At 33.4% G+C, this 27,301-nt stretch overlaps 2 protein-coding genes across 2 annotated transcripts; both read right to left on the reverse strand.

Moving 5' to 3' along the window:
* Window positions 1-782: 782 nt before the first annotated feature.
* Window positions 783-10,992, reverse strand: LOC116145421 (cyclic nucleotide-gated ion channel 2-like). Its single transcript, XM_031430883.1, is given in 11 exon segments — window positions 783-1,421; window positions 1,497-1,583; window positions 1,895-2,128; window positions 2,232-2,343; window positions 2,399-2,712; window positions 2,811-3,026; window positions 3,315-3,951; window positions 10,103-10,239; window positions 10,389-10,529; window positions 10,736-10,814; window positions 10,928-10,992. Coding segments are annotated over 11 exon segments (2,508 nt in total). The 3' UTR covers window positions 783-935.
* Window positions 10,993-22,822: 11,830 nt separating this feature from the next.
* Window positions 22,823-25,644, reverse strand: LOC116145422 (cyclic nucleotide-gated ion channel 2-like). Its single transcript, XM_031430885.1, has 7 exons — window positions 25,048-25,644; window positions 24,696-24,911; window positions 24,317-24,597; window positions 24,117-24,228; window positions 23,780-24,013; window positions 23,384-23,470; window positions 22,823-23,308 (listed from the first exon to the last, which is right to left on the reverse strand). The coding sequence occupies exons 1-7, from the start codon at window positions 25,642-25,644 to the stop codon at window positions 22,823-22,825; spliced, it is 2,013 nt and encodes a 670-aa protein (XP_031286745.1).
* Window positions 25,645-27,301: the final 1,657 nt, after the last annotated feature.

Here is a 27,301-nt window from a genome sequence, read left to right on the forward strand (position 1 = left end):
TGATCCCAGGCCCATGTGAAAAATTAAGACCCGGACCAGGCTTTAGGCCTGATAGGGACTGGTCTCATGAAGCTTGGATAATTTTTTTTACCCCTTGATTTTTTTTATATTTTAAGGTAAAACAAAATTTTATAGGGGCCTTTTAGTTTTTTTTTTTAGGGGTAAATTTTATAAATTTGTTTTATTTTAACCCTCGTAATTTATATTTATTTCAAAATTAATAAGGGTTTTTATGTAATTTGACAAGGGACTATATTGAAAAAATACAAAAAAATTTGGGCCTAGGCTAGGACAGGCCCTCCTCCTTAGGTCTGGTCCCGTTTTAGGACCAAACCTCTTAGGTCCGGTCCTCTCAAGGACCGGTCCTAGGACCAAGTTTTGGAGCTGGGCTTTTGGGCTCGGTCCCAAATGCCCAGCTCTAGTTATAATTATGAAAATGAGTTTCTAAACCACTTGGCTCTTGTTCGAGTCTTATCAAGTGGTCATCTACCATATTTGTAACTTACTTAACGTATTTGTAGAGTGTTCGATGGATCCCGAGATTAGTTAATGTGTATGCAAACTGGCCCGAATACCCCGATTATAAAAGAAGAAAAAATGAGTTGAGTTTAATACATCAGATGCCTTCTCTCAAATATATCTAATTGCTTATAATAAAAAATCATACATAACATAACATGCTTGAATTTCATATACAAATAATTATTAAAAAAAAAAAAAGAAAAAAAAGTTGTATTGTAAATTTAAATGAGGATATTGCTAATTTCTTAATCCAACCCAACTAGACCCACTACATTGCCTGCCACTACTAGCCCAACTCTTATGTCCTTGTAACTTAGAAATAAAAAAAAAAATCTTTTAATTTTTTTCTAAGTTACAAATAATTTTTTAATAAAATTTTCCTATTGGGAATTACAATAACCGAAATTTTGCCACTAATCAAGGTGGTCATGTGGTCTTACTGACATGAAAATTGCTGCATATTGTCTAAGCCTAGTCTCGATGCCCCCACTGCCCATTTCAGGATTCATAGGACCTCTAATCCTCATCCTGTATTTTCTCCAAGCAAATTGTATGTTCACAGCTGCCCAGGTTCTCCAATTCGATGAGTAATATCTGGCTGTTCGCTTCAGCTTTTCGTTGGCGAATTTGTACCGGAAGTGTTCCGTAATGTACCTCAGATGGTGAGAATCAAGAGCGTATGCTTCCATGGCTTCTGCGCAAGTAAATGTCGCTGATGATACAGGTAAACGGTCTGTAAAAGGGCGACGAAGGCACCAGGAGAGCAGCTCGTCGCCTAAAAAGCCTCCTGGTTCTAGCACACTTGTGGCTACATTGCCTTTGTTTAGAGTTTGGCTCCGTTTTATTCGCCCGCGAACGATGAACAACATCCTCGTCACTGGATCGCCTTCTCTAATTATCTGTTTACACAAACATTTTCTGAATACATATACACAGTATATCGATTGAGGTAATGTAAAGTTGCAAGATAGTACCTTTTCATCCCTAGAGTAAATAAGGGGTTTCACTCTGTCACATATGTTGTCGAGAATAAGATCATCCAAGTTGTGGAATAATGGCACCTGAGGATAGAGAGATAGAATCCATAGGATTATTCAATTTCAAAGAAATTGTAAATTTTTTTTTTTTTTCGATGCTCAGGGTGTTCGGATCAGATTACGTACACTTAAACTAATCTCTCGGAACCTTGAAACTACTAACTGGATAAGAGTTTCAGTGGTTACCCTTATTAACAATCGAGAAAAAACTCAATTTCAAGACCTTTTGTGTAATAAACTTAAGTGTCTTTATCGAACCACTCAACCAACCATCTAAAGATAATTTCTAAAGATAATTAGAAATCGTAAATTTTACACAAAGATAATAAAGTTACCTTTTTTATGAGGTCTAGACAAAGATGACGTTTAATATCCCTCCGGAGTCCTTCAGGCAGGTCATCTATCCATTGCAATTCATCCTCTCCCATCGTTGCCCATCTCTGACGTTCGAAATGGCGTACTCGCCATCTCAGACGAGAGGGCAATTGTCTCCGTCTCATCCACCATTCCATATCTCGACTTCTCAGTTGCATTTTCTTCTTCCTTGCCATGACCACATGAAGTAACACCTTCAAGCAAAATAAAAGGGTGGTCCTTAATTAATTAATTAGACTAAGAATTCATGAAATGTTCATCAATCATTACAGAAAAAAAAATTAAAGCTCAAATCACCTGGATATTCCCAACCAATAATGTGAAGAGGGATAAGCCACAGAGCACAATACATATACTGAACATCACTTCTAGCAAGTCACTTGTGGGCTCAAGTTCATTGCCAAACGAGCTGCAAAATGTTAGCACAACAAATGATCAGCGTCGGAAATTTCTCAGGTACAGACCTAATTCTGATTCTTTGATGGTAGGATAATTACCTCAGGTTTAGTAATCCCCAGAATATGGGATAAAGAATGGTGTCAGCAAGAGAATTACTAGAAATGACAGGAAGGGCAGCAGCATATATCCCATATTTGAAGGGTCCATTGTCATCCAAGCACGATGATCTCCCGATCATCGTTGGCAACGTTTGAGAACCGTCGCCGATTTTCGAGCAAAACGGAGAAAAATCACCACAGTGTTTACTCCTTTCACATTGTTGCTGGAGGCATGAAACAACACGTTGTGTGGCTAAAGCATACCAGCATCCCCCTGTAACCTGCAAAATGAACCCATTTTTGCTCAATGTGTCCTCAGGATTAATGAAATGAAATTGAATCGAATGTTGCTGCAGAATCTGATGTTGATTATATTTACATGTGAGAAAATTAAGTAGGCAATCAGATTGATGCTGAAGCCCCACCAAATGGTTCCGAAAATGAAACCTGTAACTTTGGTCATTCTTCTCATCAAAGTCAGGCTGTGGTACACTTTTGGGAAGAACTGGAACATGATCATTAGCAGAAGAATTGACATTATCTGCTTAATTTCATCTTCTCGGATGAGCTTCGGAATTATTAACCACAAGACTGCCTGCAAAATAATCAAAGAAACAAGGTATAATACTTGCTTAATTTCATAAGCTCCTGATTCCTCACGGACATGAATGATTATTAAAAGGTTTATTTGGTTGTCAATTTTAAAGTCTCGAAGAATTAGTTAAATTGTACATAAACTGGTTTTGAACACCTCCGATTATCAAATAAAAAAAAAAAATATATATATATATATATAAATATACACCCCTGTTTTAGAAGATATATTATGGTATTATGAAATCATGAGGTGTCGAGATATGATTGGATAGGGGAAATCGGTTACCTGTGGGATTGGTAGTATGACAAAAACATCAAGCCAAAATCCAGTAAGAGACCTCACGTAATGTTGGGCGATCGCACGTGCGTCCCACACGAGTTTCCCACACCCCACGACAAGGGACTCCTTGGACACGTAAGCCAATCTGAACTGAAGCCAGATGTGAAAGAGATGCACCACATCAACACACGTGCGAACAACGCTCACCAGCACTGCCAACTCAGCGTCCAAGTGGACACACGGGACCCCACTCTCGCCTATATACAACGAGAACACGTAGAAAAACATAGGATCGACGGCCAACGCGACACCACGTGCCACCAACAACACCCTATTCCACTTTCGTACAAACTCGCTTCGTGGATCCAAAACCGAACCGAACCGAACCAGAAAACCCTCATCTCGGGTCGAACCGACGACAGTCTTCATGTCGGGTTGTTCGGGTTCGACCCGGATGGGGATGAGGGATGACCCAGCTAAAGCCTGCCATTTGGGGCGGTGGGCACTGTCACAAGTAGTAGAGTGGAAAAAAGGAATACCCGGTTGAGTACTACAAGTGTAGCACTCAACAGAGTTAGAAAAACTCTTGGTGGCTTCAACCATTGAAGCTTGAGCTTGAGCTTGAGCTTGAGAATCAACCCACCTAAGAAAATGCGAATAAAGTAGTGAGTTTCCTTCTAAATGAGAAAATGAAGAAGATGAAGATGAATAAAAATGAAAAGTGATGAAGACCTTGTAGGGGAGAGGTGATGGAGCTCAATGGAAGAGAGAGGCATGGTGGAAGAAGAAGAAGAAGGTTGAGAGAGAGAGAGAGAATTGGGAAGTTTATTTGTAGTGAAATTAGGCCAGGGAGTGTCATGTAGTGCATGAAGTGGGTGTCTTGGCCGTAAAGAAGAAGAGCCACCTTTGTATTGCATGTGTTTTTGTGTGTTTGAGATTACCAATACTTTTTTTGGCTCATCTCTTTAACATATATTTTTTAAATAAATAAAAAAAAAAACCCCATTTTATAAAAGTATTTCTACTCAAAAATGCTAAATGAGGTAGTTTCTAGAATCCCTTTAATCAATGAGTAATACTACACATATAATATTTCTCATACAACATTATGTGATAAGATATGATTAGTTAATTTAAAATTAAAATTAAACTTTCACCCAATCACATCTTGTCATATAATGTTGTATGAGAAATGTTGTATGGGAATGATGTATGTGTAGTATTATTCTTAATCAATTTACCCAACATTTTCATTGATTTAAGTTTGGAAATGGAAACCACTGTTAGGTGGTTGAGTCTCTAACTAGGATTTTTTGCTATATTACTTAACAGGTCTTAAGTTCAATTCACATTGACTCTTAATAAGAGTGGTCATTAAAACTCTTACCCGACCAATAGTTTCATGATCCTAAAAGATTAGTTAAAGTGCACACATACTGATCCGAACATCTCGATCATAAAAAAAAAGTTTGGAAATGAAGTTTGTGCATTAACATAAGTCTCTAAATTTTGGACACAATATTTTATAGGTCTTGAGTTCGAATCACCTCGGCTCCTAATATGGATGGTCACTAAAGTTTTTATCTAATATGTAATTTTAAAGATCCGAAAAATTAGTTAAAGTACACATAAATTAGCTCCATCATTCCATCATTTAAAAAAAAAAAAAAAACTTTAGGGATGACCGTCCATAAATTATGGATGGCCGTCCCTTGATTTTTGAGGTGCTTTTCCATCATTTAAAAAAAAAAAAAAAAAAAAAAGTTTGAAAATGAAGTTTGCATTAACACGAGTTTCTAGATTTTGGAAAATGAAGTTTGCATTAACACGAGTTTCTAGATTTTGGACACAATAATTTATAGATTCGACATGATTTGTTAAACAAAGTAAAGTGAACTAAAAGGATACCTTTTTAGGAAGGTAAGAAAACAGTTGGTTAAACATGTGTCTGTCACAAGAAATGTCCTTAATTTGGATTCATTCATTGTCCTTCATATATTATTCAATTTTTTTGTTTGCTATATATTTAATTCTAATTATGTAATGGTGTGTAATACTCTTCTTTGTTTACCTAATATCGGTTTATTGTTAATTAATTAAAATATTAGTAAAATAAATGGGAAAAATATAATTAATGGTATGGTCAAAGTAGCTTTTCATTTTCAGATTTTTTTTTTTTTTTTTTAATTGATGGTAATGATGAGAACAAATGAGATCGTATATATTTTAAAGCATATTTTTTTGAGTCCCTCTGTCTTTGTATGCTTCTTCTTGAAATTAATTACAATATCTTCAATTATACGTATGTGGTTGAATTTGAGATACAAGTTTCAAAATTAAGAGATAAAAATCAACCTCTCTATCAAGAGCTATAGCTTCAATTTCAAAGAAGATAAAATAAAACAAAATTTAAAAAAAATTAAAAATCATGGAAATGGTATTATTATATGTTTTCTAATAAGTGATAAGGATTTATGTACGGTCATAAAATGAAGGTTCATATATGTATGCACATGTATATATAATTCAATACGTCTTGTCTCTCTCACCTCGTTTCATTTATCTTAAAACTTACGTATTTAATTTGATGTATATTTTGTATCATGATTTATTATAGAATTCTTCGTGTACTGAAAGATATAGGTAAAATTTAATTACCTTTATTCGGAATTACGGTTAAAAGTTGATTTTAAATGGGTTGATAAATTATATATAATAACATAGATTAGTTTAAATAACATGTTGAATTAGGGTTCATTAGGGATAGATTAAGATTGATATTCAATGGGTTAATAGATAGAATTATGAATCTATGATACATATGAACTCGTTTAATGCTTCTTAGTAATAAATTAATCGATCTGAATCAAAATTCATTTTCTCTACCTACACATTCATCGATCAATTTAATGACACGATTAATTAAATGTATTTTATCAACTTTTTATATACATAATATATAACTCGACCCAAATCTCAAAATTTTCAAAAGATAAAATGAAATTATATATAAACTCCGTCACAAGAACAAGGTATATAGTTAGTACAATTCATTTTGAGGATAGGAATATATTTTTTTCAACAATAATGATTTACTTATAATTGAGTGATACAACTAAACAAAAATTGTATAAAATTTATGTAAAATGACTATTTTGTCATTTGTTTTTTGTCTGGTTGTATTACTCAGTTGTAAGCATAACACTGCTCTTCTTTCAATAGAGAATCGAATCTTTCTTCTCTTTCTACATTTATATACAATAGTTTTCTTGCCAACATAGAAAAAAGATTTGGAATATTTCAGAAGAAAGAATCAACAGTTATTTTAAAGCAGAAAAGTAAAGAAGACAATCGATTTACCTTGATTCATTCCACTAAAGGAACTACGTCCAATATTCAAATAGAGTAATTTTATTGAGTTTCAGAAATTTACAGAATACAATAATCTTAAAGTATCGACAGTTCACTCTTGTTCTTTATTTTTTTTATTTTTTATTTTTTTAACTCTCTGCAAAACTTTTGAATTGTTTGATTTGATGCATGGATGGATAAATGGACCATCTTCTATCTTAGAAACAGTTTTTACCCCCGTGTTATTACTATTCAAAGTACTCTCTCTCTCTCTCTCTCTCTCTCATCTGTATCTTGTTGTTGCTCATGAGTTTCCTTAATTAGCATCATCTGTCTGATTTTTGTCATTTTTATAGAGATCGGAATCCTCCAGAAATTGATCCAAATCTTGCATAAATATGTGTATCTATATGTCTTGTCTTGTAAATATGCTAATATTACCATATATTGTTTATTGAAAACCTGGATAATTCAAACTCTGAAGTAGCCGATGTTTAAAGTTCAGGATTCTCTCTTAATCTTAATTTTATTGTAAACTAAAATCATTTAAAGTATAGATAAATTCATATCAGAAAAGAGTTCCCAAAAAAAAAAAAAAAAAACTTTGTAGTTTTGAGATATGTGACGCTGAACTTATCTCAGAGTGACGATTTGAAGAAATAAACAATTAGAACTCTAAATCTAATTAAATTTAAGATCATGAAAAGGGATTAAAGTTTATAGTAATTTTCCCACTTATGGAGCATTGAAAACTCCTTTTTTTTTTTTTTTCATTAATTAGAATATTCTCTCTGGGAAAATTCCCACCTCTTCAACTTTTTCCAGAAATCCCATCAAATTAAATACTTCTCTCCATCTCTTTCCTTTTCCTGTACAAGCCGTGAACACTTAAAATATTTCTCAAAACCCTAAATATGAAATCTCAATCTCAAGCACATAAATATAAATCCAAGAACTACAACATATACATAACATATGAACTTTGCGTGAGAGACTGAGAGTGGAAGGTTCCTCAATTGCATAAAAACAATACAATACCGTACTAAATTCATGTTTGTTTTCAGTTTCATGATAAGCAACGTTAACAATCCAAATTTACAGTAGGTTATATATATATAGCCATTAAAGCATAAAGGGAATTAAAAAAGAAGAACAAAGGGACAATGTAGGGACTAGGGACCCAATAATTTCAAGAAATGGTATCTTTGATTCTTGATGTTAAATTCTTTATAATATAAAAATATGTATAGATATAGACCTGTTATTGGCTTGCCTTTTAATTTTGATGCCTCGTGAATTTCATAGATTTTGTTGGCTTCTTCCAGATTTTGACGTTTGATTCCTTTCTTTTTGCCTTAGATAAGGTTCTTCCTGTATATTATTACATCAAACTAACACTGTTCAAATTGGCGTTTAAAATATTCAAAGACTTTTAGGTGTGAACGTCTTTAAATTTTTAACGTTCAAACCAAGTGTTTATCCTACACCACACCACGGTGAGTCGCAGCGAGGGCATATGCCTCTTGTGGTGCGCATACGTGACACGCCCTGATTGGCGTTCGATACAATTATAATGCTAGACGGTCTGATATTCGCAGAGTTTCTAGGGTTAGTGTATGGCAACTCTAAGGACGTTTTCAGAATATGAAAACTCGTCGAGGACAATTATAAAAAAGTTGTGTTTTTTGAATATATGTATTTGTATTTTATAACTTTTTGTTGAAGTTCATCCTAATGAAAAAAAAAAAAAAATATAGTTATAATTGGTTCAATTTTTTTTTTTTGTTTATTTTTTACCCCCATCGAGTGAAATTCCTGGATCCGCCACTGTCTAAGGTGTACTGCAATACAAAACCATTTTGTCAAGAAGATGATTAAAAATTTCAGGATGGTTATACAATAAGTTAGGAATATAATAAAGTATATAATATGTTAATTAATTAGTTGATTCGATCAAATAAATTAATATATTATTGAGTTGTAAATTAAAATGACCCACCAAGTTAAATAATTTAGCCATTTTGTTTATCTTCTTTTAAGAAAGGTGATACAAGATTTTGACAATCGATCTTCTCTTTAGTCTAATCTGAAAAAAGATACTGGAATAATGTAGATCTTTTAAAGCCGACAGCAATTAATTAATTTTATAAATTTCAAGTTTTTTCTTTTTTTCTTTTTTTTTTTGGTCTTGGCCTTTAGCAAAACGTGTTGCACGCAGGTGACTAATAATTGTACGCAAGGTTTAATTTTCAAGATCCCATCGTGAATAGAAGTTAAGAATTTTTTAAATTATTTTATGGTGTCGAAACAGTAAAGAGATGATTGAAACTAAAGATAAATAAGTGATATGAAAAACCACTATCAAAAAACTACCATCAAATTGTATTAAGATTCAGATACTGTATAAATTGTAAACGTCAATACTTCATTAACATATAATAATAAAAAATGGTTGTTCCTAGGGTTGAACAGGCTTTAAATAGTTCTCTTTCAAATGGTAATGAAAAAACAAAGGAAGTGAAAATTAAACAATTATCACATAACAGTACCAAAACATTTAGAAACTTACAAAAAAGACCCTAGAAATTTAAAAAGTCCAAAAAGCCCTCAAAACGACCTTGAAAGGATAAAAAATGACAACTCTCATGAAAAAAACGAGTTTTCTTCATTTGGCCGTCTCAGAGTACCCAATAAAAAATCATCGCATTCTGACATCGTCAACACTATTCAACCTTTGCAACCCTACATCATTTTTTGTTTTTTTGGAAACATTGTCATATAGTTTTAATAAATTTTACTGTCAGTTAAACATCTCTTGTGTTCCTAAAGTTTTCAAGTATGGCAGTCTACCTTTTTTATTTTTTATTATTTAATTTATCTTATAACGTCAATAAACACAAAAATCATATTATATAATTTGATACGATAAAGTTTAATTAAATTTTTTTAATTGCACTTATGATTATATATTAGAGTTAACTTTATTTATTTTTCGCATGATTTTACGATATATGAAGTGTTAAACAATCAAAGAAAATAAAAAAAGAGGAGGCTAGGGTTTCATTAATATGCACAATTAATTGAATAAAAAATGATTAACCAAATACAAAGATATATATATAGGCTAAATAAAGGAAATAATGAAAAGACAAATCTACCCTTAATAAGCAATAAAACAAAATAACCCAATTTCAACATCTCCCCTCAAAATCACGATGCGGCGCGCTACAAATCGAGAGTTTGCCAACTAGAAAACGAAAACGGGAAATAGAATGCGACTTGGTAAAGAAATCTGCAATCTGCAAAGAAGAAGAAACAAAGGGCAAGGTAATGGTGCCATGCTTGAGATGATGACGAGTAAGGTGACAATCGATTCAATGTGCTTAGTTCGTCATGAAAAACCGAGTTGTGAGCAATGAATAGAACTCTGGTTGTCACAATACATAGGAGTGGGATGAGAAAAAGAAAACGCCATATCTGCAAGTAACCAACGTAACCAAACAATCTCTTTGGTAGTAGATGCCATAGCACGATATTCTACTTCGGTTGAAGATTGAGAAACAATGGATGTGTTCTTGCTCTTCCAAGAATAAAGACAATCACCCAAAAAGATACAGAAACCAGTAACAGACTTGCGATCTGGGGATCACTGCCATGATCAGCAAGAGTATGCCGCACTCCAAGGAAGAGGTGAGGAAGTAAGACTTGAAAGATGTACCCCGAAGATACCGCAAAATACGAGAAACAGCTGCCCAATGAACTTAGTAGGAGAAGCAACAAATGGCTAACAACATGAGCAGCATATGCAATATCTGGACGAGTAATAGTGAGATATACCAAACTCCCAAAACAGTACGGTATAAAGTGGATCTGACAAAGGTAAACATCAGAAGAAGAATATTTTGCATTAACCTCAATCGGAGTATCGACAGTCTTATTATCAGTAAGTCTAGCGTTCAAGAATATATGCAACATATTTCGAATGAGAGAGAAGATAACCTTGGTGAGTAGGCTACCTCAATACCAAGAAATATCGTAGAGAACCCAAATCCTTCATTTCAAACTGTTGAGCTAACTTTGTCTTCAAAACTGAATACCACAATATCATCACCCGTAATAATCATGTCATCAACAATAAAGACAGAATGATACGACCTGCATCAGTGCACTTAACAAAAAGAGCAGAATCATGACTACTAGAAGCAAATCCAAGGGAAGAGATCACAATAGAAAATTTCTCAAACCAAGCACGAGGTGCTTGTTAAGACCATAACGCTTTCTTCAGCTTGCAAACATACCCAGAATCATGTGAAACACCAGGAGGGGGCGCCATATAAACTTTTCTTGAAGATCCCATTCAGAATGCATTTTAACATCAAGTTGAGATATGCCACTGACGAAACGAAGCTACTGCAATAGAGTACGAATAGTAGTCATTTTTGCAACGGAGCAAATGTCTCTATAATCCATACCATACTGTTGAGAGTACCCTTTTGAACCAACCTAGTTTGTATCGCTCAATGATCCATCAGAATTGTCTGATCTTATACACCCAACGACACCAACAACAGTCTTACCAGGAGGTGAGGAACCAAATCCAAGTACCTGTCTTATGCAAAGCAGAAAGTTCCTCATCATAGCTTGCTGCCAAAGAGGATCAAGAATTGCCTCTTTATAGGAAGAGGGCAGAGAGACAATGAATAGAAGCTAAAAAAGAAGCAAAAGATGAAGAATAACAAGAATAAGCAAAATCTGGTAACTTGTGGACTTATGAATGCGTATGGATTGACGTAGGGTGGATCCACAATCTCAGACGAAGCTTGAGTGACCATAGGAGAAGAGGGAGCTTCAAGTGTGCTGGGGGAGAGTAAAGTGCAGTACCTGCAGAATGATCAGTAATAGGAACCTGATGACAAACTATCAGAATCCTCAGAAAAAGGATCTATCGAATAGATTAGATCTAGTCAAGGTATGAGTAGTGGATGGAATAGAAAAGAAAGGTATATGCTCAAGAAAAACAACATGACGGACACATAAAGTTTGAGTTATTGGATCAAAACAACGAACCCCTTTTACCTTCACCATAACCAAGAAAGACACAAATAACAGATCGAGAGGACAACGCTGCGTTTACATGAGGACGAAGAACAAAACAAGTACAACCAAAAACTTTAAAGGAAAAATCAGGGCATACCCATAACTTTCGAAAGGAGAAAAACTTGAAATATGAGAAGATGGAATTGTATTAATCAAACTACAGCAGTAGAAACAGTCACCCCAAAACACACTAGGAACAGAGGAAGACAATAAGAGAGAACGAGCAGTTTCAACAATGTGCCTATGTTTCTTTCAACCACACCATTTTGCTCAGGAGTATTTGTACACGAGGTTTGGTGAACAGTCCATCTAATGCAAGCAACACTCAAAAAATTATTAGAAGTGTATTCCCCACCCAAATCACACCTAAAACATTGATAATAGCAGAATGTTGAGTTTTGACAAGAGCTCGAAGGCTGTATATATTTCAAAAAATTCAGAACGATGTTCATTAAATAAACCCAACAATACGAGTAGATCATCAATAAAAGAGACATAATATCGAGACCTTCCTTTGTGGCAACAGGAGAAGGTCCCCATACATCAGAATGAATCAACTCAAATGGAAAAGAAGAAACAGAAATACTTCGATTAAAGGTAAAGCTGAAAATTGCCAGTTTACATCCACTACAATCAGAAATATCACAAGTTGAAATTTCCTAAAGCCCCTGTGGATGCCAAAAATCTCAAACGAGAGAAGACGAAACATGACCTAAACGAGATGCCATAAATAAAAACTAGAAGAAGAAGGACTCAAACGAAAAAAGAAGACAAATCAACACTAGTAGCGCAGCATCAGCACTAGTAGTAGCAGCAGCAACTGGCACTTTTAACTCATCCAAAATATATAGTCCCCCTTCCTACGGCCTGTCCCAATCAGCTTCTAAGACTGTAGATCCTGCACATACAAAAGAAGAGGGAAGGTGACTAAATTACCAGAATCACATAACTGACCAACAGAAGCAAGATTTAATGTAAGTTTTGGAAATGATAAACATTAGAGAGAGACAAGTGAGTGTGACAACAGAAACCAACACCTGCTAAAGGCATAGGAGTGCCATCAGCAGTGACAGGAATAGAAGACGAAGGGACACAGAAGCACAAAGATGAAGAATCTGGGGACATATGATGTGAAGCACCAGAATCCAAAACCCATACAGAAAGTGACATACCTGAAGAACTATGGGTAACTGACCTACGGAAGAAGAAGCAGACATAGCTTGTGCTTTAAGAGAGAGAAACTTCTGAAATTGCTCAGCCAGAGTACTAGGATCGGGTGAAAGGATCTGATGAAACTACTGCTGCGGTATTAGACTGTGGTGGTTTGTAACCCTGGAATGGTCTATGAGCATTAGATTGTGACTGGTTGCAGACTTCCAGCTTGAGATTGCTTGCTGCGATTGATTCTGCTGTCTCAACTTAGGACACTGGGCCTTCAATGACCTTTTTGCTTACAGAAACTGCAATCGTCGAAGGCAACCCTTGTGTAAGGTTTATTCTGATTATTAAAGACTGGCTTCGAGGTACTGCTAACACAGAAGGATTAGAAGTCGAAGTAGAAAGAATTCCTTTTTCAGAATGAGACTTAAGACGTATTTCTTCAGCCAATAACTCACTGACAACTGAGTCAACAGAAGGCATTGGAGAACGATGCAAAATTGAACCTCTAGGCCTTCAAAATCACTACGAAGTGCCGTTAAAAACGTACCACACCGTTGCTGCTCCCTGAGCATAATAGGAGCACCACATGCTTTTAATTCTGCAGATTCTGTAAGAGCCAATTGATCCCAAGATCTGTATAGCAGAATAAAACTCATGAACACTCATATTCTTCTGCTGAAGAGCTCGTATGTCATTCTCCAATTGATATGCTTTGCAAATTTGACTGGTAAATAACTTTGTAGATGATCCCAAACCCTTTTGCTGTCTCATACCGTAACGTGTGACCTATGGAATGCCCAACAGAATTATTAATCCAAGTAATAATTTTTGCATGTTTGCTTCCCAGGCATCTATCAAAGCATCATAACCCTCCTCAGTATTCTTAGGTTTCACAGAAGTTCCACTAACATATCCCCACATCTTTTACCCTTAAGAAAATTTCTCATCCACATAACTCCAATACGAATAATTCTTGTCATCTAACCTCACACTTACAGACTGAAGCGAATCGTCTCTTTCAGTAGCCATATTCAAAAAAACAAAGAAACCAGAATGCAAAAGAAAGGAAAACGAAATACCAGATTGCCGAAATTGAATGAATACCAACAAAATATCAGATTGCAGAAACTGAACGAATACCCTCTCCAAAAATTAAGCCTCGTCCCATGAAACTTTGCTCTGATACCATGTTAAACAATCCAAAGAAAATAATAAAAAGAGGAGGCTAGGGTTTCATTAATATTGCACAATTTAATTGAATACAAAAAGTATGATTTAACCTAAATACAAAGATATATATATAGGCTAAACAAAGGAAATAATGAAAAGACAAATCTACCCTTAATAAGCAATAAAACAAAATAACCCATATTTCTTAACAAGAACCCGATTAAATCCTTTAATCTTTTATATCGCAAAATGTTGACACACTCCTCCACCGGTAAAACCCTATCGCGGCGGATTTCCATACCAATTCTGCATCGGGTAAGCCTTATTTTCAGCGGTGAAAGATCACACATGAAGCTGAAGGGGGGTAAGAAGTTGAATTTATGAACAATGCCAGCCAAGTATTTGTGATGGGCACTATTCTTATTAATTTATTATTATTATTATGTCATGCTACGGCCCAATACTCCAAAATAAAATATATATCATGACAAATTAATTAATGTCAATTTAATTTTATATAATATATAGCTGTATTTCTTCTTATGTAATTAATTTATGGTTGAAAGAAACCAAAATGAACTACCTGGCTAAGGGTCCCAATTGAAATTCCATTAGGACCATTACATGGTGGGTACTATTCAATACCTCGTTACAGATTTATTCTAATAAATTCCGCTCGAGTAAGCCATACCAAACAGACCCGAATGCATTATTCTAAAGGGTAATACTATATTTACAAATAACTATACAAAAATTTTTTATACAAAATGATGTATCAGAAGATTAATAGAAGACTGAATATGATGAGTTTGACTTTCTGTATTCACTCTTCCATTCATCTCCTACCACCTCACTTTGTACAAATAGTCTTTGTAAATTTCCTTGTACGTTTAACATTATTGTATTCTAAATTATAAAACTCAAATCTTTTTTAGGGTTTTTATTTTTATTTTTAAGAAGTATATATGATTGTGTTTGAGACATTATTTCTACCATATCCTACACAAAATACATATTTGTTTCCTTATTTTGAAAATTCAATTATGTTTTATTCAACTATTTTTAAAACCCAATAGGTTTGTTAATTTAACTAAATACCCTTAACAATAAAAGTTTATAAATTGACAAAAACACTCCCATCCAACCACATATTCCCAGCAATCAGCCACCGGTTTCCAGCATTTAATGGGTGGATGGGGATATTTTTGTTAATTTTAAAACTTTTATTGTAAGGGGTATTTACTAAATCAACAAATATAGTGGATTAACAAATAATCTTACCAAACATATTTTCAAATTCAAATCTTATCTCGTAATAATAACTCAACTTAATTTTTTTAAAATACTATTCAAAATAATAAAACAAACACACCCTATATGATCACGAAAGTGCAGATGGAGATTATATATGATTTAGTAAGATTTACTTGAATAAGACTTATTAAACAAACTCGAACATATGTTTTTTTCTTTCTTTCTTCAAAAGAGAATATAGCTTGAAATAAACTCTTTTGGCTCTTAGAATAAATCCAACGAACCAGGTTCAGATTATACTTTTATGAGCTCTACTCGAAAATACCGAATCAAATGAACTTGAACGTATCATTTTTTTTTCCTGGAAGTACACAATGAAGAAGGGATGGACATAAGAGTCTGGAATCTTCAACTATGATTAACTTTATAAACTTATGAATTAAAGGGGGCCACAGGCATATATCATTATCGAGAATTTGTTTGAATAGTTGCTGCATAAAAACTGACCCTTGTGCATCTGATTGGTTACCCAAACTGGCTCCATTCAGGGACCATTTTCGTAACTCTTTCAACATTATTGATACTTGAAAATCTTTTCTGATAACAATGCCTCCATTTGCATTTCCATATGGGACAATATTATATTTATAATTCAATTTCATAAATTTTTTCTTATAACCTCAATATGATAGTTCGTAATTAATCAGTTCGCAAATAGATTTTGTCTACTCGATTATAAGCTGACCAATTGTGAGTTGTCATGTCGAATTTGTGAGAGAAAGTTTGTAAGATTAGGTTGTGAGCTAATCTTTATTTGTCTATATTATTCTCCCACATTCTCTATTTTAATCTAATGTATATCTCATATTGTTGGTGAATGAAAGTCTAATCATGAATCCCCTGAACTAGGTTGACTTGTTTCGATAATTAGTATTTATTCAGTTGATATCCTGAATAGTAAAAAAGAATAATAATAATAATGCTTAAATTTATCGGTATTCAAACATAATTCTGACAAAATCCATATGGAGACATCCTGATTGCATAACTGAGTCCGATAATGAATTATGTGGACGTATTTCGAACGAAAACCTAAACTATTCCAATGTGGACCAAAAGGGTAAAATGTGGCTAGTGGTAGCAACTATTCTTGTTCTCTTCTAACGAGCTTTTCACATCACAATAAGCTTTAATTTTATGGATGTCAATCTCTTCCCATGTGAAATTACAAAGCAAAGAAATTGCTTACCAAACATGTATGCTTGGAAAAATACAGAAATATTACATTTTTTAAGCCCCACTTCAATTTGGATTTTTTAAGGTAAAATAGAAAGCAAAAAAATATATAGGTGCCTTTTTGGTACACAATTTTTCCCTACCATATTCCCTATCTTATCTAAAATGCACATTTATTTCCTTATTCTCAAAATATTATTCTATTTTATTCAATTCATTTTAAACCCCTTAGATTTGTTAATTTAACTAAACACCCCCAACATTTTTTTTTAGAAATTAACAAAAACACCACAGTAACTCACATTTGTTAGATTCCGACCACCACCTCCAAAAGCTGGTCAAAATTTGGTATAATGGCGTACTATCAACTAGATCTGGTCGGTAATGATGACCATATCTTTAGTTGTTGTTGAATACCAAATGCGGTGGATCTGGCCAGAAAAGCCATATTGGCGTACGACTGGTCAGATCCAGCCAGTCGTGCACCGACACGACGACTCTGATCCCCCTTTGACGGTGGCGGCCAACTGTCGATATTTAATAGGGATATTTTTATTAATTTTTAAAATTTTATTATAGGGGTATTTAATAAATAAATAAACTTAAAAAGATATTTTTGTTAATTTTTTAATATTGTTTTGAAAAGTATACACGTCAAATCAATATCCATCCAGCCAAGATTAGATACTCAAATAATTGAGCAAAAATATAAAAAAATAGCGACCTTCTTTGGATTTTACACGTGGGGGGGTCATAAAATAAAAAATTAGAGTATGGTCATTTTCAATTGCCGTACCTATAATAATAACCGTACCTCTATTGTTAATTTGAGTCATGAAATAATTGACTAAAAGCCAATAGTTTTCATTCACAAAAATTCAAGAAGTATCTAGTTTGTATACGTCTCTCATCTCATTCTCACCTTCCAATATGAAATCGTTTATCGGACAGATTAGGCATTTGGTCTTATTATGTTCAGGTATTCGATCCAAAAATATAACTTAAGTATATTTGGACTAATTTTATATTTAAGTATTTGATCAATCCAATAATATAGGGTTTTATTTTTATTTATAATGTTATACATTCAAAATGATGTTTTAAACTTATCAAGTGATACGTTTAAATGAATAATTGATAAGGGAAATGATACATCAATATTAATACAAAAAATGATACGTTCTATCGCGTAAAATGTATAACAATAATTTATAAGAAAATATATAATATTTTTTTTAGAAAAAATTGAGAATTCATTGTATAACTAAAAAATTGAAACCCCATTAAACATACAAAGGATATTTCTATTTTTTGTTCTCTAGATCTAATATTTAACAAAAGAAAATGATAATAAATGCCCTTATAATATTATTCTCATTTTTCTTTAAAGATAATACATGTATTTTCAATTTTTTTTTTTAAAAAAAATTTAACTTTGAAAAAGAAAAAAACACCAAAGATAGAAAAATGGGTTCATTTAAGAAGGTAACCAAGAACTTAATTTATATAAACAACTTGCAAATAAAGCTAACTATATATTATAATTTGTATCCAATCTATTTTAGGTTTTGTTTAGTTTTGTTATTTATTTTTTTAAATTTGTATTTATGTTAATTTGATTATTATTTATAATAATAAATTCATAATAATTATATAATTCAAAAAATGATGAAAAATTAAAAGCAAAATTTTATTCAATGCAAATATTAAACTACAATAACTGAAAATAAAAATTAACACTAATTTAAAAACACTAAAATTAAAAGAAAATACAACATAAACTAAAATAACAATCCAGTATTCTGGTAGATTAGTTCTGGGTCCTCTAAATTCATCAAAATATTGGAAAGAACTAGAGCTCATTATAGACTAATCAACGGTACGAAGGCTTACCATGCTCTTTCAAAATGCGTTAATTGATCATTTGTGAGAATAATATACTAATTCGGAAAATTAAATTACTATTAATATGGAATTTTACTTTTATGTGGTTGGTGTCATTTTTTTTTTTTTTTTGGTGATATTTATATTAGATGTAATTTTTATATATTAAATGTAATGTTTATTGACTAAATTAATGCTTATTATTTATTAAATTTAATTTTGCAAAGTTGTATTATTAATAAAAATATCATTCTCAATATTAATTAATATAGGAAAAATAACTTAATAAAATAAATGATTGTTGATTATTAACTAAAATAAAAAAAAGAAATATTTTAAAAAAATATTCCTTTGGTATAATATTTGATACAATGAATGAAGATGCAATAGTAAAATACGTTCAAAGCTATACCAATTTAGTGTTTGTAGTTGGAGTTGGTTAAGTGATAGTTTGAATGCCAGAAAAAACGTGGTACGTGCGATATTCAATTATTTCATATTATCTCAATTAAAAGTGGGGAGAAGAAAGAAATCAAAATGCTTTAAGTGTGTCCTTAGTGCCTTGTAACTATAAACAAAGTCCTTTCAAACTTATTATTTGAGGCATCATCATCAAAACACTTTGTGTTGCATAAAAATCACTTTCAACTTTATCAAGCAAAAGCCATTAATATCTTTCATACCAAAATAAAATAATTGAAACTATAACCTAAAGAATGGAAATTAATGCATTATTGTTGTTTTTTACCATTTCACGATCTTAGTTGTTGCTTCGCTGAAAGATAGATGACGCAAAAAACTATCGTATATTGCACGTTTCAAAAGAGAATTGAATTTCGAAATGGAACACTTTACATTTGCTATGTTACCTATTTGAAACATGATACCGAAGTATTTTAGCTCAAAATCAAGCTACTTATTTTCATTTTTGGATTCGTTTTTAAATAAAATCCAAAACACAAATCCTGGAGGATGAAGAACTAAAAATAGAAAAAAAAAATGGTGAATTTGTGAGGTAAGGAAAGATTATTTAATATATAAAAACGGCTTGCAAATAAAGCTAATATATAATTATATTATAATTTGATCCAAATTTTTAGGATCATCATGTATGCTAGATATATATTATAGATAATATATTTATCCTATATATATATATAACCATAGCAAGTATCACATCGTTACGACCCACAATTTCCAATTTAGTATTAAATAAATACATAATGGCTAAAATAAACCTTCTTCAATTAATTTATATATAATTAATTAGGACATGTACCTAATTAATTTGGCTAATATTATACACATGAGATGCCGTATATAGTTTGAAATTTCTAGCAAAAATTGAAACCATTTCAATGATTCAAGATGAAGTTATTATTTAGCAAATTAATTAACAATTAAAAATATACATAAAAATATAAAGAAAAATAAAGAAAAAGAGAAGAATTAATTAAATAATTAGGGAGTGTTTGGTTGGGGGTTATATATGATTATTGAGGTTATATCATCTTATATTACCTAATTACCATGTTTAGTTGTCAAGTATATAAGATTCCGGTAATCTTCCAATACCAGAGATAATCTAATTACTTCCATTTTCTTAAATATAGTAAGATTACTTGGTTATAATTTTATCCGTTATTAATAAATTTTTTGGATAATAATGCCCTTGTTTTAAAATCAATTTACATGAATCTGAATTTTACAATTTTACCTTAGTTAATTAACTTTTTAGATAAAATTACCCTTGAATTCAAAACAAATTGCAGTCCACCTAAGCCACCACCTTCACCCACCTGCCATTGCAAGCTGCTGACAACCACCGCCGGTTGCCAGTCGCTACTGCCATCAGAACGGTGCACAAAAGGCTGGAAATAGTCGCTGTGGCCTGATCTGGCCATTTTTGACCAGATCTTTGACTGGAAATGGCCATATTGGCTCACAAAGGCCATTTTCGGCCTTCCTTGTACCGTTAGGTTGCCGGCTATGGCTAGATTGGTGGGGGTGCATTGTTGATTGTCCAAACTTTTATTATGGAGTTGTTTTTGTATAATAATCTAAAAAATAATATAAAAAATAATATTTAATTAGAGGATAATTCAGTAATTTAAATAACATATCCACCAATATATTCCTCTCAACCAAATATATTAATATAACATACCCACCAATTTATTCCAACCACCCAAAGACATTTCTCTAAACATTTCCAGTAATCTTTAAGGTAATCTTTCTTTCAATTAATATAACATTCCTAGTAATGCAATATTCCCTAAACCAAACACACCGTTATAGTCAAAATCTTCTATGTGCCAGGAAAGACAAGAGGTGCTATTTCATAAACAATATTAATTAAGAGATTAAACATATCATATTCTCTAGGGGTGATAAAATTTTTAGGGTGAAATCAGAACCGACAGGGTACCCGAGATGTCGGTTTCGGTTCCAAATTACTTGATTAAGTCAATATCTTTTAATTAATTTGGTTTATTCTAAATATATATATTCCTTAAAAATTTTGAATTCATTTCGATTTATTGATTATGTTGCATGACAATGGGGAAAAAAATTATGTGGACCTCAACATATATTTTTGTTCTGAGTCTCACATATTGTTAAAGAAACAAGAACAAACATGAAACTACAAGTCTAAATTCCTTCAACGAGGTAAAAGTGTCCCTGCAAAGTTAATTAAGGTTGCCCCTATATATTGAAGGGTCATAGGAACTTTTCTAATATTTCATGAGGNCAAAAAAAAAACCCTTAGGTTTGCTAATTAACTAAACACCCAAATATATAATTTTTTTGTAAAATGACAAAAACACCCCCACCCACACACAATGCCAGATTTCGGCTACCACTGTCAAAATTTGACCGAAAAATGGTGTTACGACGCAGACCGGTCGGATCTGGCGGGTAAGACGTCGATATGGCCTCTTCTTGCCAAATCCACTACGGATCTGGTCGAAAAAGGCCAGATCTGGTCGTCAACGGTCGAAAAAGTCCAAAGCTAACGGCCAAAGATGTGGTCGTCGTTGTCGGTCAACGACGGCCAGATCGGTGAATTATTGGCCAGTTCCGATCGTTTGTAGACCATTGTGACAGATTCTGGCTACCACCGACGGTGGTTGCCGGAATCTGGCAAGTATGGGTGGGTGGGGATGTTTTTGTTAATTTTTAAACTTTTTTAGGGGTATTTAATGAAATTAATAAAATTAAGGGGTCTAAAAGTAATTAAAAAAATGTACTAATATTTCTCAAATAACAAAACAAATAATATTTTGAGAATAGGATTTGGAATATAGGTAGAAATAATATGCCAAACGGAGCCTAGAATGTTGGTTAAATATTTCAATTTGCAGGTTTCAAATATTAAAATAACAACTTTTTTTTTTTTTTGCCACCAAATGTTCGGACCAGTTTACGTACACTTCAACTAATCTTCAAAATAGACTAATACAACAACTCACTGTCACGACCTCTCACTTAAATCGCGGATACTACGTACCGATGGTTTAAAATAACAACTTAGATTATGAATTATGACATTGCAATTTGATTTGCATGTTTGATTATGATATTTTCAAAGTGGGTTTTTCTTAAATTCAATTTTAGAACCAATTTTTCAATCAAATAACTAGTGTTCAGTATAAAAATTCTTTAATAGTTGTCTTAAAGTGTATATTAATATCCTTAACGAATAAAAAAAAGATTATATATATCTCAATATGATCAATTTTTTAGCACACGTTGAAACAATTTTATAATCTAAACACACCCATTGACTTCTAGCAATGACCATTTGAAAAGTATCTACAAAAAAAATTTCATTTTAATTGTTATAATTATGAAAATGAGTTTTTAAACCACTTAGCTTATGGACAAAACTTTAGGTTACTCATAGATTTTGTGTTCGAGTCCCACCAAGTGGTCATCTACCACATTTTGTGACTTACCTAACGTATTTGTAGGATGTTACTACATTTGTGACTTACCTAACGTATTTGTAGGGTATTCAGTGGATCTTGAGATTAGTTAGTATGCACGCAAGCTGGTCTGAATGCCCGATTACTTATAATAAAAAAATAATAGATAACATAACATGCTTGAATTTCATATACAAATAATTATTAAAAAAAAAAAAAGAAAAAAAAGTTGTATTGTAAATTTAAATGAGGATATTGCCAATTTCTTAATCCAGCCCAACTAGACCCACTACATCGCCTGCCACTACTAGCCCAACTCTTATGTCCTTGTAACTTAGAAATAAAAAAAATCTTTTAATTTTTTTCTAAGTTACAAATATTTTTTTTAATAAAATTTTCCTATTGGGAATTACAATAACCGAAATTTTGCCACTAATCAAGGTGGTCATGTGGTCTTACTGACATGAAAATTGCTGCATATTGTCTAAGCCTAGTCTCGATGCCCCCACTGCCCATTTCAGGATTCATAGGACCTCTAATCCTCATCCTGTATTTTCTCCAAGCAAATTGTATGTTCACAGCTGCCCAGGTTCTCCAATTCGATGAGTAATATCTGGCTGTTCGCTTCAGCTTTTCGTTGGCGAATTTGTACCGGAAGTGTTCCGTAATGTACCTCAGATGGTGAGAATCAAGAGCGTATGCTTCCATCGCTTCTGCGCAAGTAAATGTCGCTGATGATACCGGTAAACGGTCTGTGAAAGGGCGACGAAGGCACCAGGAGAGCAGCTCGTCGCCTAAAAAGCCTCCTGGTTCTAGCATAGTTATGGCTACATTGCCTTTGCTTAGAGTTTGGCTCCGTTTTATTCGCCCGCGAACGATGAACAACATCCTCGTCACTGGATCGCCCTCTCTAATTACCTGTTTACACAAACATTTTCTGAATACATATACACAGTATATGGATTGAGGTAATGTAAAGTTGCAAGATAGTACCTTTTCATCCCTAGAGTAAATAAGGGGTTTCACTCTGTCACATATGTTGTCCAGAATAAGATCATCCAAGTTGTGGAATAATGGCACCTGAGGATAGAGATAGAATCCATAGGATTATTCAATTTCAAAGAAATGGTAAATTTTTTTTTTTTTTCGATGCTCAGGGTGTTCGGATCAGATTACGTACACTTAAACTAATCTCTCGGAACCTTGAAACTACTAACTGGATAAGAGTTTCAGTGGTTACCCTTATTAACAATCGAGAAAAAACTCAATTTCAAGACCTTTTGTGTAATAAACTTAAGTGTCTTTATCGAACCACTCAACCAACCATCTAAAGATAATTTCTAAAGATAATTAGAAATCGTAAATTTTACACAAAGATAATAAAGTTACCTTTTTTATGAGGTCTAGACAAAGATGACGTTTAATATCCCTCCGGAGTCCTTCAGGCAGGTCATCTATCCATTGCAATTCATCCTCTCCCATCGTTGCCCATCTCTGACGTTCGAAATGGCGTACTCGCCATCTCAGACGAGAGGGCAATTGTCTCCGTCTCATCCACCATTCCATATCTCGACTTCTCAGTTGCATTTTCTTCTTCCTTGCCATGACCACATGAAGTAACACCTTCAAGCAAAATAAAAGGGTGGTCCTTAATTAATTAATTAGACTAAGAATTCATGAAATGTTCATCAATCATTACAGAAAAAAAAATTAAAGCTCAAATCACCTGGATATTCCCAACCAATAATGTGAAGAGGGATAAGCCACAGAGCACAATACATATACTGAACATCACTTCTAGCAAGTCACTTGTGGGCTCAAGTTCATTGCCAAACGAGCTGCAAAATGTTAGCACAACAAATGATCAGCGTCGGAAATTTCTCAGGTACAGACCTAATTCTGATTCTTTGATGGTAGGATAATTACCTCAGGTTTAGTAATCCCCAGAATATGGGATAAAGAATGGTGTCAGCAAGAGAATTACTAGAAATGACAGGAAGGGCAGCAGCATATATCCCATATTTGAAGGGTCCATTGTCATCCAAGCACGATGATCTCCCGATCATCGTTGGCAACGTTTGAGAACCGTCGCCGATTTTCGAGCAAAACGGAGAAAAATCACCACAGTGTTTACTCCTTTCACATTGTTGCTGGAGGCATGAAACAACACGTTGTGTGGCTAAAGCATACCAGCATCCCCCTGTAACCTGCAAAATGAACCCATTTTTGCTCAATGTGTCCTCAGGATTAATGAAATGAAATTGAATCGAATGTTGCTGCAGAATCTGATGTTGATTATATTTACATGTGAGAAAATTAAGTAGGCAATCAGATTGATGCTGAAGCCCCACCAAATGGTTCCGAAAATGAAACCTGTAACTTTGGTCATTCTTCTCATCAAAGTCAGGCTGTGGTACACTTTTGGGAAGAACTGGAACATGATCATTAGCAGAAGAATTGACATTATCTGCTTAATTTCTTCTTCTCGGATGAGCTTCGGAATTATTAACCACAAGACTGCCTGCAAAATAATCAAAGAAACAAGATATAATGCTTGCTTAATTTCATATATATATACACCCTGTTTTAGAATGTATATTATGGTATTATGAAACCATGAGGTGTCGAGATATGATTGAATAGGGGAAATCGGTTACCTGTGGGATTGGTAGTATGACAAAAACATCAAGCCAAAAACCAGTGAGAGGCTTCACGTAATGTTGGGCGATCGCACGTGCGTCCCACACGAGTTTCCCACACCCCACAACAAGGGACTCCCTCGACACGTAAGCCAATCTGAACTGAAGCCAGATGTGAAAGAGATGCACCGCATCAACACACGTGCGAATAACACTCAACAGCACTGCCAACTCAGCGTCCAAGTGGACACACGGGACCCCACGCTCGCCTATATACAACGAGAACACGTAGAAAAATATAGGATCGACGGCCAACGCGACACCACGTGCCACCAACAACACCCTATTCCACTTTCGTACAAACTCGCTTCGTGGATCCAAAACCGAACCGAACCGAACCAGAAAACCCTCATCTCGGGTCGAACCGACGACAGTCTTCATGTCGGGTTGTTCGGGTTCGACCCGGATGGGGATGAGGGATGACCCAGCTAAAGCCTGCCATTTGGGGCGGTGGGCACTGTCACCAGTAGTAGAGTGGAAAAAAGGAATACCCGGTTGAGTACTACAAGTGTAGCACTCAACAGAGTTAGAAAAACTCTTGGTGGCTTCAACCATTGAAGCTTGAGCTTGAGCTTGAGCTTGAGAATCAACCCACCCAAGAAAATGCGAATAAAGTAGTGAGTTTCCTTCTAAATGAGAAAATGAAGAAGATGAAGATGAATAAAAATGAAAAGTGATGAAGACCTTGTAGGGGAGAGGTGATGGAGCTCAATGGAAGAGAGAGGCATGGCGGAAGAAGAAGAAGGTTGAGAGAGAGAGAGAGAGAGAATTGGGAAGTTTATTTGTAGTGAAATTAGGGGAGTGTCATGTAGTGCATGAAGTGGGTGTCTTGGCCGTAAAGAAGAAGAGCCACCTTTATATTGCATGTGTTTTTGTGTGTTTGAGATTACCAATACTTTTTTTTTTGGCTCATCTCTTTAACACATATTTTTTAAATTAAAAAAAACCCCATTTTATAAAAGTACAAATGCTAATTGAGGTAGTTTCTGGAATCCCTTTAATCAATTTACCCTACATTTTCATTGATTTAAGTTTGGAAATGGAAAACACCGTTATGTGGTTGAGTGTTTAACTAAAATTTTTGGATCTTAAGTTTAATTTACCTTGGCTTTTAATAAGAGTGATAATTGAAAATCTTATCCAACTAGTAGTTTTATGATCCTGAAAGATTAGTTGAGGTGCACACATACTGATCCGAACACCTCAATCATAAAAAAGAAAAGTTTGAAAATGAAGTTTGTGTATTAACATAAATCTCTAAATTTTGGACACAATATTTTAATAATTCTTGAGGTCGATTCATTTCAGCTTCTAATAGGAGTAGTCATTGAAACTTTTATTCGGTCTATAATTTTAAAGACCCCAACAGATTAATTAAGATATATACTAGTTAGCTCTTTCATCCCATCGTTAAAAAAAAGGGAAAAAAAAAAGTTTGAAAATGAAGTTAGTGCATTAACACGAGTTTCTAGATTTTGGACACAATATTTTGTAGATTCGACGTGATTTATTAAACAAAGTAAAGTAAACTAAAAGGATACCTTTTTAGGAAGGTAAGTAAACAGTTGGTTAAACATGTGTCTGTCACAAGAATGGATTCATTCATTGTCCTGTCCTTCATAATATTATTCAAATTTTTTGTTTTCTATATATTTAATTCTAATTATGTAATGGTGTGTAGTACTCTTCTTTGTTTAACTAATATCGGTTTATTGTTAATTAATTAAAATATTAGCAAAATAAATGGGAAAATATAATTAATGGTATGGTCAAAGTAGCTTTTCATTTTTAGATTTTTTTTTCTTTTTTTTTTTTTTAATTGATGGTAATGAGGAGAACAAATGAGATCGTATATATTTCAAAGCATATTTTTTTGGGTCCCTATGTCTTTGTATTACTTTAAATTTATAGATCAAGTCTTTTGCCTTTAACAATTTAGGCAAGAAATTAATTACAATATCTTCAATTATACGTATGGGGTTGAATTTGAGATACAAGTTTCAAAATTAAGAGATAAAAATCAACCTCTCTATCAAGAGGTATAGCTTCAATTTCAAAGAAGATAAAATAAAACAAAATTTAAAAAAAATTAAAAATCATGGAAATGGTATTATTATATGTTTTCTAATAAGTGATAAGGATTTATGTACGGTCATAAAATGAAGGTTCATATATGTATGCACATGTATATATAATTCAATACGTCTTGTCT

The sequence above is a fragment of the Pistacia vera genome, unplaced genomic scaffold, assembly GCF_008641045.1.
Source record: "Pistacia vera cultivar Batoury unplaced genomic scaffold, PisVer_v2 Contig461, whole genome shotgun sequence".
NCBI lineage: Eukaryota > Viridiplantae > Streptophyta > Magnoliopsida > Sapindales > Anacardiaceae > Pistacia > Pistacia vera.

What these genes read in the sequence shown, in the direction of transcription:
- LOC116145422 (XM_031430885.1), bottom strand. Translation starts at nt 25,644, where the DNA reads ATGGTTGAAGCCACCAAGAGTTTTTCTAACTCTGTTGAGTGCTACACT. An exon ending in TCATACTACCAATCCCACAG is followed by an intron (nt 24,912 to 25,047) that starts GTAACCGATTTC and finishes ATTATTTTGCAG; the next exon opens with GCAGTCTTGTGGTTAATAAT. An exon ending in TATTGGTTGGGAATATCCAG is followed by an intron (nt 24,014 to 24,116) that starts GTGATTTGAGCT and finishes TTTTGCTTGAAG; the next exon opens with GTGTTACTTCATGTGGTCAT.